The 18,381-nt window shown below is 39.2% G+C and overlaps 1 protein-coding gene across 5 annotated transcripts in view; it reads right to left on the bottom strand.

Moving 5' to 3' along the window:
* Window positions 1-258: 258 nt before the first annotated feature.
* PAPOLG (poly(A) polymerase gamma) overlaps window positions 259-18,381 on the bottom strand; it is a 47,805-nt gene continuing 29,682 nt past the window's right edge. For 3 of the 5 annotated variants that reach the window (XM_075925530.1, XM_075925529.1, XM_075925531.1), the window contains 10 exons: window positions 15,136-15,255; window positions 14,629-14,738; window positions 9,419-9,540; window positions 9,141-9,316; window positions 8,609-8,718; window positions 8,229-8,536; window positions 5,676-5,888; window positions 2,822-2,881; window positions 1,532-1,647; window positions 259-1,393 (listed from right to left, as the gene is read on the bottom strand). In XM_075925530.1, coding sequence (XP_075781645.1) covers window positions 1,549-1,647; window positions 2,822-2,881; window positions 5,676-5,888; window positions 8,229-8,536; window positions 8,609-8,718; window positions 9,141-9,316; window positions 9,419-9,540; window positions 14,629-14,738; window positions 15,136-15,255 — 1,318 coding nt within the window. In that variant the 3' untranslated portion in view covers window positions 259-1,393; window positions 1,532-1,548. The remainder of the gene's footprint in view (window positions 1,394-1,531; window positions 1,648-2,821; window positions 2,882-5,675; window positions 5,889-8,228; window positions 8,537-8,608; window positions 8,719-9,140; window positions 9,317-9,418; window positions 9,541-14,628; window positions 14,739-15,135; window positions 15,256-18,381) is intronic. The other 2 variants (XM_075925533.1, XM_075925532.1) reach the window with 1 other exon arrangement.

Raw genomic sequence — 18,381 nt, 5'->3', positions numbered from 1 at the left:
CTAATGAAGTCACACATTGCATGGTAAGATTTTATTTAGTATTTGTCTCAAAACCTAATGTTCCTGGTTGCTCATACAGCTGACCCATAAAAGCTGTGGTACTGAAGGAAAACTACAGTTAAGGAATACTGTATCTGCAAGTTAGAATCCTATTCAAAGCAGAAGTATTTTGTATATTTGTATTTTCTTCAAAACGCTTTTGTGAAAAGGGCTTTCAACAGATTTGAGCTACGTAAAGAAGTAGACTAAAGAAGAAACTGAAGTTTTTAAACTTTTCTTTCAAAAGATGTTATCTTACAATACATACAAAAACACTTTCAAAATACATACAACTTTTACAAAACATTAAACTAAACAAAGTACAAGAGAAGTTATAGTCTAGGGTTTGGTTTGTAGAAACTGCCTTTTCCCCTGGAAACTATTCTATTTAACCAGGTAAACGTTATAATGATTATGTAGATTGTTTACATGTAGACTGCAATAGTTCTCAACCAGAGTTCTATAGACACTGTTATGCAAAAGGAAATATTTTTGGGTGTTTCAGTGAAGCTAGTATCTGTTTCTGCATGCCTAATCAGTGAAGAATTGTTCTGTAGAATGAATAGATGGTAAAGTTACAACAAGTTCTTTCCTAGTCTCAATATTTATCTGTGTCTTAAGTATTTTGGGTAAGTTAATTTGTTGCTGTGGGGAAATTTTTTTTAAATTAGCCAGTGAAAACTGGAAGAGCTCCTCAGGCTGCTTCAGAATAAGATTTTCAAGAATCAAATTCCATCGTATAGAACATTCCTACTATGTCCGTATATTGGCAGATTACCTTAAATGGAGGAATTTTCATTTTTAAATTAAAGATTGATTTATTGGGCTTCCATGGGAGACAAGCTGTACAGCTTACATAGTGCCTGGCTATGTGCTAAGTACAGGAAAGCAATTGCCTATGGATTATGAGTACTAGCCTGACTGATGGACAAAAGTGTGTGCTCAACCAGAAAAAATTGGGAGTCCACAAAATAAAGTGGATCTACACCATTAGGAAAGCAGAAACAATACCAGGACTTTCATATGCACACTTTTAACTAGAATGTAACTCCAGTGTCTGAAGTAAACAGGTTTACATACGTTCAGAAAAATGGTATCACAGGACAATTTTTTTGTATTTTTCAGAACAATTTTTTTTAGCTCAAGACAATGATTATAACACAAGAGTTTTTAAAAAAACAAACAGGACTGCTGTTGGAAGGGAGTTCTAAGTGAGAAGTAGGTCAGTCAGAAGCACAAAATATTTGAACTAAAGGCAAATTTTAAAAGAGACTCAAAAGCCATGATTTTGTAGACAGCTTGTCTGGAGATGATCTTGGAAAAGCTATACAATAATGGAAGTGTCCTACAGCATCTGCAGATCAAAATGCAGACAAAAATTAACAGGAAAAGTCTCTCCAATTCAGTTACAGTAACGATATTTTATGTGGGACAGCAACTGCAGTATAAAAATTGCTTATTTAAGCCACTAAACAACCACTACTATCTTTACCTGAAGAGGCACTGTAGTTACCGGTTAAGGGTCAATCTGATGGAATGTTTAATGACACGAATATTATTTGTTGGAATGGGAGAAGATGAATCTGGTAGTTCTTTACTGGCAAGTCTCTACAATAGAAAAATATTAATTAAGTGGGGAAGAGGAAATGTTTGTCAACATGAATGATTTAACAGAAGTTGGGTAGAAAATGAAACTGTTCAGCTGTAAACAAGACCTACAGATTAACCCTGTAACCTACCACATCAAACCCAGAGGTCTAGAATATGCCCTCAATACTGATTATCTGCCAGAAAGATTAACTTCTCTACTAGAAGTTAGACATTTGCAGGCAAAGTCTAACACTCCTCACCTCTTCCCACATCCAGCCAACTGCCCCAGCTCTGATCCTCCTCCCAAAACCAAACTTGCTCTGCCCCCCAACTCTGAACCCCTTGTGCCCACCCCCAGATGAAGCCCTCATCCCACTCTACAATAGTCTGGTAAAAAGTGAGGGGGAAGGAGGCTTAGGGAGAGGAATGAGTGAGTGGGGGGCAGGGCCTCAGAAGGGGAAGGACAGGGGTGTTTGGTTGTGTGTGTGATTAGATGGTGGTGTGATTAGAAAGTTGACAATCTTACAAGGCAGTCCAAAAATCTACTGGCTGAGGTTAAAAAAGTAGTGAGGTAAGTTTCAGATTGTATCTTGATTAGCCTAGTTTTAAGATCGAGGGCACCTGAAAAAATAGGTTTCAAACCTCTGAAGTGTATTTGTTAGATTTGCAAATGTTTTTTAGTATATCCAGTTTTTTACATTGAAGTCCTGTAAACGTCATATGTAGGTTGACAGCTCAGAGCACTCAGTGAAGAATGTGATTGAAGCAGAGCATAGATTCTAGCAACAGTAAGATGACAATTTGGAAAGAAAGGGGCTTGGTCTAGTGGGGTTTTTTTTAAGTGGTTGTGAAGTTTGAATGCCTGAGATTGTAGGAGACAGATGCTTATGTGCGCAAATGAAGTGTTTTTCCTTTCTCAATCTTTGGCTTTATGCCTGAGCCTTAAGTAAGAATGGCAATTTGGGGCTTCTGTTTGAGAGCGGCTCAAGCTGCTCTCCAAAATTCCACTGCACAGTGCTTGCATGAGAATCAGTTACCAAATGCTTCTGCAAGAGTTAAAGAACTATAATATATGAACAAATAAAGTACTTGATAGTTAAATAGCTGGCTTTATGTGTAAGCAATTATCTTAATGCAAACAGGAACTACTCACTAGTTTTGCTTTACCTGTGAACAAAGACTCAGACAGTACCTGTGATCTTGATGTGTCAATAGTTGGAATAGGCATGGATTCCTCTTGTCCAAGGCTCTCCTAACCCAAAGTAGGTAAGAACAGTGTACTGAATGCATTGCAATTAAGTTCATGCATATGAAAAGTACAAAATTCAGCTAATGAACAAATACTTAAATGCTCTCTTAATTGGTACCAAAAACAGATAGAACAGGCATTTGTGAAACTTTAGAAGCCTCGTGACATTTATTTGTTATGTGGAAGGCATTCTGGGCTATTTTATTCTTCTATAAAGGGCCTGCGTATGTACCCAAAAGATATGAATATCAGTGCATGCACCTGCTCAAGTTAACACTTTTTAGCAAAACTAACTTGGGGAGCCTTTAAAATTGCTCAAAGTTTGAATTTACATAAAAAAGACTATTTACTTGAATGGCTATTGTACACAAATCCAGGCTCTGAACTTTTCATTACCCAGCTTCTGCCTATAGATTGGGATGCCCTTTCTTTAACAAAAAAAAAAGTTGACAAATTTTATTTTTGAAGGAGACAAGATTTAAATTGTTGGTTATAAAGTGAGTAACTTCTGTTTTTGGCTTACTGGCTGTCCTGAATGTATTTGGTTTGAGCTGACCAAAATTCAGGAAGTTTACAGAAAGACTTTAGAAAATGTTTAATTTGGCTGATGTTATTGGGCAAGTTAAAGCTATTTGAATTTTGACACTGGATTAACCACAAGTAAATTTTTCATCCAATAAGTTTTGTACAAAAAAAATATTCACTCAGTGCTAGGTTTAGGTCTAGAAATAATTCAAATGCTCAGAGACTTAAAGTATGAAGTTACACATTGGCTTCCCAGCAAATAATTTCACATTGGCTTCCCAGTACGATGTGTAGGTAAACAGAGAAATGGAAAAAGCTTGATTTTAATTCATATATTCTTAAGTCACTAATTAAGTGAAATTCCTTAAATACTCTGAGTAGACTAGGACCTTCAGACTAATGCCTTAAGGACCAAACTACCCTCAGATAAGAGTAAAGCTTTCATTGGGAGTTGAGAGCATATCTGAAATTCAACTTGGTTGAGTACAAACAGTCCTTACTGAAGAAAGCATTGCTTCAACTTCAAACAAGCAAAAGCCACATGAGTGGACTTTTCTGAGGCACAACAGGAGCTTGAGAAATAAAGTTTTTGGAAATGTATAATCAAATTTAAAAAATAGTATTTCCCTTTGTACAAAAGTGGAGGTGAAAATAGCAAAAGTTATTTAAAAAAATTAAAGATATTAATGCCTAACGCATTGAGGACTGATGTCAATTTTCAGGGAAATGGAACTAAAGATAATTTAGAGCTTGGTCAATATCAGCTGCTGCTAACCTGACCAGCACGTTAAGTGTCTGCACCAGAGATATTGTACAAAAAACCTACAGGAAGACATCCTAATCTTCCCTACTATGGTAAGCCATTTTCTCCAGTGTATTATCCCATTTATAAGTATATCAAAGTACATACCGAATGTTAACTGTGCAACAACTGGATAAATAACTCAAGTTTCTAACCCATCTGTTGGTGTTTATTACATTTTGTAAAGAAGATTCTGTAGTTTACTTGGCCTTCTGCCTGTTGCTGCAAATTTCTCACTCCACAGAATTGTAGCTAATCAGAGTGAATGATTAATCTTCTAGACAATCAGTTTCATCTATATTGTCCTGTAGCACTATCAACACCTTTACCAAAGGCTGCAAGTTTGTCACAGAAGTCATGGGTTGGTACTTTCCAGGACCCCTGACTTCAGATTGATCCAGAGGCTAGTCAGGCCACTGCAGATTAGCCACTGCTGGAGCAGTTTCAGGCCATCACGTGCTTCTCCCCCAAACAGCAGTAGGAGTTAAGAGTGTGGGAGGGATCTCAGGGCTAGAGTACAAGATGGGGGGGAAGGGGGCGCTCAATGGCACTTGCTCAGTGAGTGCTCTTTCAAGCAGTGACACATCCCTTCTCACAACTCCTACATGAGGACACAGTTAGGTGACACTAAGAACTGCCTCTATCTCTGCAGCTCCCATTGGCTGTGGTTCCCAGCCAACAGGTGCTCTGGAGTCAGTGCTCAGGGCAGGGGCAGTGCCTGCAGCTGCCTGGCTATGCCTCTGCTTAGGAGTCAAAGATGTTGCCAGGTCATGGACAGGCCACAGGCTGTGAAGTTTTGTTTACTAAACCATGAGTTAGCAAAAAAATACCCATGACTAAAATATAGCCTTACCAATACTTACTACAAGTGATGGGGAAGGGATTATTTACTTCAGCTAAGATACATAATGAATAGTACCTGCAATATCAAGATTTTTCAACAAGATTTCTCCCATCATTCTATAAACCATAACTTTGTGCACTCCATAGTTAAGATACTTAAAGTATGGGTTTAATGCAGCTTGACTATAGAAATGGCATTACTTTCTTATGTCACTATTGCTTAGACTAATGTGGTTTTATTTTTTGAAGATGACCAGCAAAACATTGAGCTTGTATTTCTTGATAATGACATGAAAATTAATGTTTTTCCTAGAAACTTTACTTAACTAGTTAAACAATAGCACCTCAAAAGGTAATGGTGACTGCTGAGCAATTGAAAGTGGATATTTAACTGTAACTAGAAGTTCTTTAAAGATATGTAGTCCCCATCCATATTCCACTCGTGTCCAGAGCCAGAGAAAAGTAATGTCCTTCCGTGCACACGGGGCCTAGCTTACCTCATGATTCCATCTTAAGGGATACAAGGTTGGATGGACCTATTGAAACACCCGTGCCCCAGCATGCAAGAAGCACTGGGAGGAAGGAGGAGTTGATCAAGAGGGCTGGTGGACCCACTGGAGTACTCACAGTGTTTGAGAAACACTGATGTAGCTGACAGTTGTAATGTCTGACATAAGAACATGGTGAACATGGATGAATGGAAGAAAGGATGTTCATGTCTTCCTGACTGCCTGCAACTCCAGGATATTGATGAACATCTTGGACTTGTGAGAAGTCTGGGTACTTTGAGGTGTGTGGTTCCACAACCCAATAGGGATGCAGCTTTAGTAGTGGTCCTGTCTGGAGAAGGGAGAAAGAGGAGCCTTGTCAGGTATGCATGGATTTGGATTTGTCCACGTCCACCATAGCAAGAAAGATACTAGATTGGTCAGAACAGTCACCATGAGCTTCATTGACTGGCGTTTTGGAGATTACATCAAGTAGAGTCTTGCAAAAGGGATGACAGTTGCATAACATTATACGATCTAGCCGAGACAAGTGACTTGACTAGTACTTGGGGCTTTTTTGTAATGTAGGCTGTGATACTGCTCATGGTCTGGAACCTGTCCTGCAGGTATGATTTTGTTGTGATACAATTCAATATTGCCCGAATGAGAGAGAGAGATAGAGAGAGAGAAAAAACAGATTTTTCAGTGTTTACACTGAATCCAAGTATAACATCATGGAAGTTGATAATATTAGGTTTTTCTCTAGGATTTGAGGACAATGAGACCACAACATCAGACATGGACTGGCTCTACTGGGAATATCTTGGTAAATACTCTGGGGGCAGTTGCTATTCCAGAGGGGAATACTTTGTTCTGAAAATGGGTGGAGTCCACCATGAATCTCAGGAAGCTTTTGTGGAGGGGAACGAATGTTTAGGTGAAAAAGTAAAAGGTCCTTCATCTCAAGTGCCTTAAACCACTTGCCCTTTTCTGACTGGAATTATAGCTGCCAACATGGCTATGCAAAATTGTAGTGTGCAAATGTAGTAGCTGAGATGGAAGTACAGGAGTAGTCTTGAAATAAGCTGCTTTTTAGGTACCATGAAGTCAGTCAAATAAATCCCTCTCCCTCAGTATTGAGGAAAGTGGAGTTCGATCACTCCTTGGTGCAGCAAGAAGTTCACCTCTTGTTTGAGACTAATCTAATGTGGCCCTTAGAGGGGTTGGCAGTGGTTTTGGAGGAAGTTGGGATCCTAAATACCATAGCCAGAGTGGATGACATTCAGCTCCCACTTGTCTGTTATTGCAGTAGTCTAAGTCTTGAAAACCAAAAAATGCTAGGCAGGCTTAGGTCAAGTTGGGCTTAATGTTTTGTTGCTCTCAAGCACCCATCAAAACCAACATTGGCCAGGGCTGACCTTAAGATGCTGAGCCAGTTGCAGAGATGTAGAGAAGCAGGACTTTTGAACCTTCTGTCCTTTGTTGTTCATAATGCCTCTGAGGGAAAAGAACAGCCAACCCATGTACCTACATGTCCTACTGTGGGAGTAAACGCTGCAAATTTGGGGTAGATCAGGAAATTGTGTTCAGCCATTAGCACCTAGTATCTGGTTATCCTGAACTGCAGACTGGATGATTAAGATCTTTCTCCCCAGCAGATCCAGGCATTCACCCTCTATAAGCAGGGTTGAGTATGGCTGGGGAAACAATTGGCTATGATGTGAGCTTCCAAAGCAGTACAGATAGCGCTGGTGGTAGTTACCATCAGAACCATGGTATTTGATGCCCGGGGTCCTGGGTACAGTCTTATATCTTAATATCATGAGCAAACCCCACCCCATTTATCCATAAAGTGATACACTGTTAAAACTATTTTTAAACTATGTAGTTCTTATTTTGTAGGATGTAGCTACAAATCTGTATCCACACAAGTTTCCACCTTGGATCATGCAGCAGTGAGAAGAAACTGGAGACATGGTGATCAGTTTACCCTGCTCTATCCCCTCAGATGGGGCACAGGTGAGGTAGGGTGTATGCACATACCACTGAACACTGCTTTCAAATTCTCCAGCTCCAGATGCATGGTGTGCATGCACAGCCCACTATGGAATACAATAGGGACTATCACTCAAAAAAGTAAAAGAAATTGAGTCTTAGTCAAATTAGTATGACTAATGAACATTTTGGAGAAAAAAGGCTTTGGTAAATATTTCAATACCACCCTTATAATCAAAGTTATTAAATATGGCATTTAGGTCAGTCAGCAAAAAGGTAGTCCAGAATTGACAATGCTGATATTTTTATGCATAAAATAAGAAATAGTAAGAACTTTTGGGCTTATTTTATAAATCATTAAGCAACAAAATAAAAAAGCACAAGCCTAATTTTTAAAATAAATCTTTTCCAGGTTATTTAACTGTTTCATAGAACTTCGGATTAAATGTTCCTATGAGACTGTTCTCTCTAGAGCTTTACGAAACCTATCACTGGATGCAAGTGTTTCCAGCTTTCCAAGAGCCTATAATCAAAGCTTAGGATTTAGTCATCGGTTTGCTAGAATGAAACACTGTCATATCAGATCTGAAAAGTGTAGTCTAATGTTCAGAGTTTGTGTAAGTAAACATTAGACTAATCCTGACAGCTGAAATTTTCTTATTACAAAGAAAGTATTAAAAATTGAAGTTGACATTACCTGCAGCGTCTTTTGGAGTTTCTCTATACACATCTCTCCAACTCTGTCTCTCTTTGATTCTGTATTGAAGTGTGTTTTTACCTTTTCTATATCTTTAAGCCTTTTAGTGCATTCTTCTGAGGAAGGTGAATGAGATCTTTTAGGTGCAACATTTTTAGAGTTTATAGTTAAAATTCCATTTAGTAATTGTTGCCCCTGTGCAGGAGGAGATGTAATAAGTCGAGGAATCACATTGCGTCCTACTACTGTAGGTATGATGCATCCAGTTGGAGAAAGCACTGTTTTTGTTGTACTTGTAACATCTGTCTCTGCACAAAGAAAACAGCCTTTAAAGTTAAGAGTTAAAGTTTACATTTTCCTTACTATGTTTGGATACATACTTGAACCAATCACTGGAATGGACAGTCCTTTAACAGGCAGTGATGGCAAGGTGACATTCAATGGCTTCTCCCTACTGGTAGCAGCATTGGTTTTCTGAAGTACAGTATTCCTGTTCAATAAAAATTGCATGGTTTTTATATATTTCAGGTTACAAACACAGTCTCTTAATTGTACACTTGTTACCAGTCTCCTTGAATTATCCACTAGCCTAAAAATACATATTCTGTACATGAAGACAGTTGATTTCTGTTACCAAGTCCCTTTAAGTTTCTGCTGCCATTTCTGTTTATTCATAGTCATTACCCTTCAAAGTTTGTAGATTATACAGTCTTACAAAATACATGAGTAATATGCAAGACCCCAAACATTTTTTAAGAAATCAATGACTTAATTTACGTGCCACGACAACGACAACTGAAAAAAGTAAGGACTGCCCAACAAACGTGTCCACACTAAAAAAGTCAAAGTTATCCTTCGAAAGCACTTCACATTGCTACAAGGCATACTGGAACAATCTTACATACTGCTAACCTTTCTGTTTCTATCAGAGAAAAGGTGTCCAATTTAGAGATCCTGTTCAATGAAGAAGGGGAGCTATATCGTGTTCCAGTGTCTGTGTTAGTGAAACCATCCAAAGAGCTTCCATCCACTGAAATCCGTGTGGATGGAAATCCACTAATATTCCGCCCAATGTCCGGTATGCTTTGCTGAAAACAAAGGTTACAGGATATAGGTTTTTTTTTTTTTTTTTAAATAAAAGGATACGCACACATACAAATATTTTGTGAAGGGTCAAAACTTCATCATACCTTCTTTCTTTTTTGTAATATTTCAGCAGGCAAATAATAATGCAGTTGCTTTTTCTTCACATGAGTGGCTTCAATCTTCATGCCTTCTTTTAGCATATTGATGTTATTTGCCTGCCTGTGAACTGTAATATGCAATTACCACATTTAAAGCCACAATACATATAGATTCTAGTTCACTCATTGCAGATTTATATTTTTGTAAAACTGAAGATGCCAACAGCTGGCCTTCATTAAGCATTTTTACACTGGAAGTATCATATTGGAATATTGTCAATAATACGTTGAAGCAAATTTAAACTAAAGCTATAGTAACAGAAGGTTATCAGAAGAGAATTTTACTTTACATTTCATAACTAACCATGTCCATTTAATGTTCATAATCTGTCACCATCTTGTAGTCACTTTAAAAAAAGATGATTATGGGTGTTTGTGCTGCTTTAAAAGGTTGCAAATAACAGTGTAGAGGAAAGCAGGGGTCTTTTAAAATATACTAACCTTAACGTTAACGCCCTCTGATTCACTGGACTGAGAAATTCAGTTAACTGTCACCTCTGACTAGTGTTGGTTAGTCAATGGATTCAGATATCCATAATTTGCATACCAAATAACTCAGCTGTTTAAATATTTAATGTAAAAATGCAGACAAAAAAGCCCGATGCAGTTTATTTCATTCCACAAACAGAACTGCCCACAAATTGAGCAGATAGGCAAAGTAGAGGAAGACAAAATAGAGCTGATAATGTAAGTTAAAATTAAGCACATCTTCCTGGATGGTGTCTCTGTAAGAGCATCTTCAGTTTCCATTACTTATAAACCAAATACAGTGATGTCACCCTTACGCTTATAAAGGGTAACTTTAGGAAATACATTAGTGGAGATTCCATTTTAAGGTTTACTTATTTGACTTTATATTCTGCATTTGTTTAACTGATGCAGTAGCAATTTAAGTTAAATTTTTAGTATGCTGCCAAGCGTATGTGGGATCCTAGAATTAGTAAAGAGATCTTGGACTTCCTCTGGAGACTCTTCATGCTCTCATCTCTCACCACTTGCCCCCACCCTGCCGGGACGTGCAGTGGCTAGAGAGAACCACCAGCTGTTTTACAACAGGCAGTGGTTCCTTCTAGCTGCTGTGTGCCCCTTGCAGGGGAAGGAGACTTTGCTCCCATTTCCACATCTTGATTGGCCTATGGGCGAGGGATCGGCAGGATGGCTATGGGATGGATCCACTGGCTTGACAGGCCAGATCTGGCCTGCAGAGGCACTCTTGCTAGACAATATTAATCTCCTGTGGTTCGGCACTGGCCAGGTTCCGAGGGTACTGGATGAGTGAAGTTCAACTTGTAATATAGGGTACGTCTAGACTACATGCCTCTGGCGACAGAGGCATGTAAATTAGGCTACCCGACAGAGTAAAATGAAGCGGCGATTTAAATAATCGCCGCTTCATTTAAATTTACATGGCTGCCGCGTTGAGCCGACAAACAGCTGATCAGCTGTTTGTCGGCTCAACGCGGCAGCCATGTAAATTTAAATGAAGCGGCGATTATTTAAATCGCCGCTTCATTTTACTCTGTCGGGTAGCCTAATCTACATGCCTCTGTCGCCAGAGGCATGTAGTCTAGACGTAAGAGAATGTCCAGCTAACTGTACTGGTTATAGTTAAAATGGAACAACTTGTTCAGCCAGGCTCAGCATTTTGCCTAAATGACTTCATAGAGGTCTCTGGTAACAGTTTGAGTTACAGGCTCACAAAAACATCCATAACAGCATCCATAACATGCATTAACAAGGGCCAGTTGTTTTAAACACCTTAAATACAAGTGCACTATTAAAATTTTAAAAGATTAAACAGTTGACATTCAAATGCACATTGTAAAAAACTATGTACATACGTATCCAAAGGTGCACTTCTAAGTCTAACAAAACACACGCTGGGCTTCCACATTAAGATTTTGAAATGCTTACACATTTATATGCCAGATTTCTTTGAGGTTCGATTGTTTTAGCCCTCAAAGACTCATCATAAGAAACCATTAAAAGTTACCATATTATTCAAGCACTACTGTCATCTCACTCTGAAGTTTAACAAGCATGTTTTCATGAACCATCAGATGCTCACATGAAGTATGACTGAATTTCAGGTACAGTTTCTCAGTATGTTATAACAACGGTGAATGTAAGACAAACAGCAATAAATCTGATTGTCCACTTCTAGCTAATGGGGACTGGGGGGGGAATCAGTAAAAGCCACATATATACAATGAGCTATCAAATGCTCAAACTAAACAAAAAGTATGGTCTTTCAGCTATAGTAGCCTTGGAAATTTGTAAAAATAAAAATAAAAAATTGTGGGATTAAATTAACTTTGTCCCTTTAGATTTAGGGATGTTCAGTTTTGATTAACTGACTAATCAAATAGTTGATGCAATGTGCATCAACTATTCAATTAGTCAACAAGGGCGCTTTTGCCTTTGAAGCGTACACTTCAAAAGGTGAAAGTGCTGTGGGGAGCACGGGACCAGCTGGGACTCAAGCAGTCCCCCACTAGGTCTGTGCTGCCCACGACATTTCAAAGCAGCAGCACCCACATGAAGCCCAGAGTCAGCACCCAAGACCTGACCCCAGGCTCCCTGTGGGTGCTGCCACTTTGAAATGCTGTGGGGAGCACAGCGTCAAGCTGTAAGAGAAATTGTATGACAACGGGAGAGTCCCTAGTTGATCCCAGATGCTATGCGGCGCTGCTGCTTTGAAATGCCATGTGCAGCCTAAGGCCAGCTGGGGACCCCGGGGTCCATGCAGCGTTCCAAAGTGGCAGTGCCATGTGAAGCCTGGGGTCAGCTGGGCCCCTGGTGAGCCCAGGCTCCACGTGGCACTGCTGTTCTGAAGCACCCGCTCTTCTTCCCCCCCTTACTGCCTCTTTCTGATAGAGGCAGCAAGGGGGGGCAGGGAGGGGAGAACTAGTCGACTATCTGATAAGCATTTGCTCATCAGATGGTCGACTAGTCCTTCCAATTCCTACTTAGATCTACACTTCAGTGATTCCAATACATCACAAATGAAAGGTAAGGGAAGAGTCAGTAGTTGAATATTACAAGTAGCTAATAGTAAAGGGTGTGTTGGCAACATCACAGTAACCCAATACTCAAAGAACGTTCATACCCTTACCAGTATACAAGTGTTCATGACCATGTTTTCTGACATGCAGTCTAGCTTCAAGACTAGGACAGGAGTTATTGCATTCTATTACTGACCATTCTGAACTATTTTTATAAAGTTTGACTGCTACTCAGAAGTAGATTACCATTTTTGGGGCCCCGGGCCAGACTAAATGGGGGTCCTACCCCATCCCTTCTGCCTGTAGTCCCCCCTCTAACCTGAGTGCTCCTACTGGAGAAATGGGATTGGGGTGCAGTGACTTACCCCACCCCATCCACCTGATGTTCCTGTGAGGAGCAGGGATTTGCAGGAATGCTAGGCAGACAGAGTAATCCTCCGTGCCCACTCCTCAAGCAGGCGCACTGGGCAGGCAGAGCAGGCTGGGGTTCAGTGGTGCCCATTTTTCTGCCTCCCCCCCCCGGCCCAAGCATGAGCCCCATTGGCCTAGGAGTGGTTAATCCACCATTGCTGATACTCTAATTCCTACGCTATAATTTCTACTACAAATTACATACAGCACGAATGTTGATGGTCTTAACTATGGGTCCCCCAACTCATGCCTCTGACTAGCCATATCTATGCCGCCTTTGACAGCAATTTGAAATAGATGCTTGCAACAGCTATGAAATTTATGAAATATGGCAAATGAAATTTAATGTGCATAAGTGTAAAGTAATGCACATCGGGAAAAATAACCCCAACTATATGTACAGTATGATGGAGGCTAATTTGGCTACGACAAATCAGGAAAGAGATCTTGGAGTTATCGTGGACAGTTCTCTGAAAACTTCCACACAGTGTGCAGTGACAGTCAATAAGGCAAATAGGATGCTAGGAATTATTAGGAAAGGGATAGAAAATAAGACCCAGAATATCTTACTGCCCCTGTAGAAAACTATAGTACGCCCACATCTTGAATACTGTGTACAGATGTGGTCTCCTCACCTCAAAAAAGATATTTTGGCCTTGGAAAGGGTTCAGAAAAGGGCAACTAAAATGATTAGGGGTTTGGAACGGGTCCCATATGAGGAGAGGTTAAAGAGACTGGGACTTTTCAGTTTAGAAAAGAGGAGACTGAGGGGGGATACAATAGAGGTCTATAAAATCATGAGTGGTGTGGAGAGGGCTGATAAAGAAATATTATTTATTAGTTCCCATAATAGAAGAACTAGAGGACACCAAGTGAAATTAATGGGTAGCAGGTTTAAAACTAATAAAAGAAAGTTCTTCTTCACACAGCGTGTAGTCAACCTGTGGAACTCCTTGCCAGAGAAGGCTGTGAAGGCTAGGACTATAATAGAGTTTAAAGAGAAGCTGGATAAATTCATGGCGGTTAGGTCCATAAAAGGCTATTAGCCAGGGGATAAAATGGTGTCCTTGGCCTCTGTTTGTCAGAGGCTGGAGAGGGATGGCAGGAGACAAATCACTTGATCATTGTCTTCGGTCCACCCTCTCTGGGGCACCTGGTGCTGGCCACTGTCGGTAGACAGGATACTGGGCTAGATGGACCTTTGGTCTGACCCAGTACGGCCGTTCTTATGTTGGCTTAGCAAATGTATAGTTCACATGACTGAGCTAGCTGCTCACCATGCCAGAGAAGAGATGCACATATTTATGATTCTGCTCGAGTTTTAGCTCTTCTCCCATTACTCCCTGTGCTGGACAGAACATGTATTTTAATTGTTTTACAGGTGGCTCTGACTTTACTGACTTTTTCTAGCATATGCCTGATTGAAGAAGTGTCATGTGTACAAGTTTAGGAGAGCTCTTTAGGGTAAGAGACTATAGAGTGCTTCAGTTAAGAGTCCTCACAATGTTCCTAATATGGTTTGTATCTGATAAGTAATGCTATTGTGTGGCTATAGCAGGTACACTGCCAAATAAAGAATCTGTTTTGTTGTCAAAACTACTACGTTTACCATTTTAAGATTAAACATCCACATGCTCTGCAACTAGACCTTCACCATAACTATATCCATATAATATAATAAAATAATCGTAAATCAAATTAAAAACCATACCAAGTCTAAAAAGAGAAATATAAGCTTACCCGTATCTGTGAATGACTGTATATCATATGTTAAGTCAATGTTAATACTTTCAGCATTTTCCATTTTCCTAAAAATTATTCCAAGGAACCACATTGATACATAGTTGCTCCTAAACAAAAACACACCAATCAAATCACGTCTCATTTGTGTGTATGTGTCAGTTCTATTTGGATGTCAATTTAGCTTCAGGAAGTGGATTAAATAAACTAATCTACATTTAGCTGTTCATTTGCACTACAGAGTTTGATTTAATTTCTACTTATTGCATAAATTGTTTTAGTATGCTAGCCAGAGGTACAATATTTCATTCTTAAATATTATGGCATATCTAGAATGCCTTCTCTTGGAGACACAGCTGTGAAGTAGTGTTTGATTAGCTTGAAATGCCTTTCAAGAATGCATGTGGAGGTATCTAGAATAACTGAAATCTGCTAGTCTTCTGTACATTTTAGTGACTAAACAACCACATTCTTAGACTTCAAAAACACACACACAATTTAGCTTACTCTTTGTAATGTTCCTTGTTGCCAGGGAAAGACTGAGGATTAACGTGTGCAAGGATTATAAATTCATTTCTCTCCAAGTTCCCAACAAGTACACGAATTTTAGATTCAACTAGACCAACCCTAATAAAAAGAGCAAGTATTAAATTAGTTTGGTTTTCCCGAGTCAGGCACAATACAATAGTTCTAATTACCACTTATACACTTTTTAAATGTTAAGGCACCAGTCCAATCAACCCAGCATGACCAGTAGCTAAATGGAATTTAAATACAGCAACTCAAGGCTGGATCTCAAAATTTGTTTTAATTTAGGACCAGAAGTTCCTTTAGAAAGTTTCTTTATAAGGCTAAAAAGGTTGGCACAAGTTCATGATAGCCATTAATTATCCTATAAAGGAGTTAAAATATGGCCATTCCCATTCTAGCTTATGGCATCGAGTTGTAGGATCAAGATACTAGGTTACAAGTTATAACATTGGTTGGCTGGGTGGTAGGTGGGCAGAAAGAAGTCAATATGAAGCAAAAGTGTTTTTGGAAAGGTTATTGTAATTGCGTTTTGAGAATTGTACTCCAGACCTAGGAAGAAGAGCAGAATTCTTACTATAGCTAAGTAGAGAAAGGTAGTTCTGTTCTTGGAGTATTTAGAGATTCTGAAACGTGAATGTGTTCTGATTTGGAATGTAAACAAAAATTGCAGAATTCCCCATAAAAAGGGAAAGAAGTGGTACATGGGTATTCTGTCAGCGCCTCTCCTGGGTTCCATCAGAACCTCACCTAAAGTCTAACCAAAAATGTTTAGATTTCACCAACAAATTCTTGTTTCACACTTTCCCAGACAGCTCTAGCAGTCTATCCAAGTGAAAGGGTAGGGAGAATGCCTCCTTCTCCAAACCAAGAGAAAAAAGTCTAGAAGCACGAAAAGGGCAAGATAAACCAACATAATATTAAGTATGTTCCAGAATAACTTGAAGGCCTGAATTGTAGTATCTTCTCATTGGAAGTTCTTATGGCATTAAGTCAAAGAAAGATGTTAATTTACAATTTTTTTCTGTTTTCTTTAGTATTTTAACTAGCATGAATCAGTCCATTTAAAACATTAAAAAAATTGAATTCATGATATCACGTAAAGAAGTATTAAGGACAATGTAGGCAGGAATAATTTACAACAACACACACAAAAGTATTCGATAGTTAAGGTTGTTGAACTGACACCTGACTCAAATCACAAAAACAAATGAATAAGGCAACGTAACAGTACACATCCCGTTCATACCCAGACATTTTACCATCACCACAACTACTTGCACTATAACTCTTCCCCCCCCAAAAATGCCTACCTTTCATCAGCTCTGTTGAGTTATCCCCTTCTAGTGTATTACAACACCAGAAGAACAGGATGGTGAAGTAAAGTCTGAGAGAGAATGTAAGGTTGTGGAGAGCAGAGTCTGTGGATTAATGGTGGTATACGTTTGACTGTTTAGCTAAGTGTGCATGCTAACAAGCCTGCATTTCATAATGAGAAAGTTGCCAGTGGATTGCCCAGGAAAACCAGAGCCAAATTTCAAATCCTTCTAATTAAAAATGGGAAAAAGCCATGGCTACCCAGACTAATTAAAAAAATAAAATAAAATCTAAAAAACAGTTTTGCACCAAAAAGCCATTTATGTTTAGAGCTGTAGTAAGATTTATGCACTATTAAAAACCCATTACCTATGGAGCTGCTAGCAGAATGCCCCCATTAACTGTTACATGCAGTCTTAACTTGGTTAAGCTCACCATTTCAGGAACAAAAATGAATGCTTAACATAGCTATTTGACATAATACATATTATTGGCCTTAAAATTATTGGTATTTAATATCATATTGTTCAATTGAAATGAGCACATTTGGATGGTTAGTTTCAAAACAAATAGGAGGTTATTTTGAAATATGTACTTATTACCTGGGTGTTGCAACACACAGTAAGGTAAATAAACTTATGAATACATTTCATTAGAACAAATAGAAATTGGCTAGAAGTGGTGCCAGCCAATTCTGCTCCTTCAGTTGCTATTCTGAAATAATGTTTTTGCATTGAGTCTCGCAGATTAATTTAAAGCGGATAGCTGTGTAGCCATTAACTTTTAAAAGGCTGTGGAAAATGGTTTTTGCCTCCTGACTGCTTTTAGCACTGAATAGAAGGCAATGTTATTGGCCAGTGGCTTCTACAGGAAAAATGGCAGTCGTCATATCAGCGTTTAAACTCGCAGCCTCGGAAACGAGATCCAACATCTAGAACACATATTTCAATAATCAACTATTTCCCCAAGTCCTAAAGTGTTGATATAACTACTGAAAAGTCAGAGTGACTCTTAGTTGAAAGCCTCAGCATACTATTTTCTTCTGAACTGTAGGGCTACGTCTACACTGGCCCCTTTTCCGAAAGGGGCATGCTAATTTTCAACTTCAGAATAGGGAAATCCGCGGGGGATTTAAATATCCCCCGTGGGATTTAAATAAAGATGTCCGCTGCTTTTTTCCGGCTTGGGGAAAAGCCGGAAAAAAGCATCTAGACTGGCCCGATTCTCCGGAATAAAGCCCTTTTCTGGAGGATCTCTTATTCCTACTTCAAAGTACACATCAAAGTAGGATGAAGAGATCCTCCGGAATAGGGCTTTATTCCGGAGGATCGGGCCAGTCTAGACGCTTTTTTCCGGCTTTTCCCCAAGCCGGAAAAAAGCGGCGGACATCTTTATTTAAATCCCACGGGGATATTTAAATCCCCCACGGATTTCCCTATTCTGAAGTTGAAAATTAGCATGCCCCTTTTGGAAAAGGGGCCAGTGTAGACGTAGCCTAGGTGTAAGGAGAAACCTTACATTTGGCAAGATATGAAAACCACTTTCATAGCAGTAATCATGCAGCTGCATACACTAAGAACTCCACTTGCTTCAGAATTGCCAAGAACAAGGGAGCTTTTCACATAGGAGCAAGGTTTACCCCCGGCCCAAAAGAAAAACAAACAAACGAAAAAAAAAAAAAAAAAAAACCATGCCTCCACCCCTAAAAATTGCATGTCTACCATCTTTCAAATTCCTCATTAATCCACTTCTGCAGAGGCCATCACTACTGATCAGCTAAAATTTGCCACCACATAAAATAGTATTTTTTATGACTAATTGGTCACTTGATGCATTATGATTCCCAATTGTGTTTAATTGCAAGTTTAATTGCCGATGCAGACAGCATATCTTCTGCTTGCATACTGC

The sequence above is a fragment of the Pelodiscus sinensis genome, chromosome 3, assembly GCF_049634645.1.
Source record: "Pelodiscus sinensis isolate JC-2024 chromosome 3, ASM4963464v1, whole genome shotgun sequence".
NCBI lineage: Eukaryota > Metazoa > Chordata > Testudines > Trionychidae > Pelodiscus > Pelodiscus sinensis.
The sequence above is the reverse complement of the archived record's forward strand: the minus strand, read 5'-3'. Positions and strand labels throughout refer to the sequence as shown.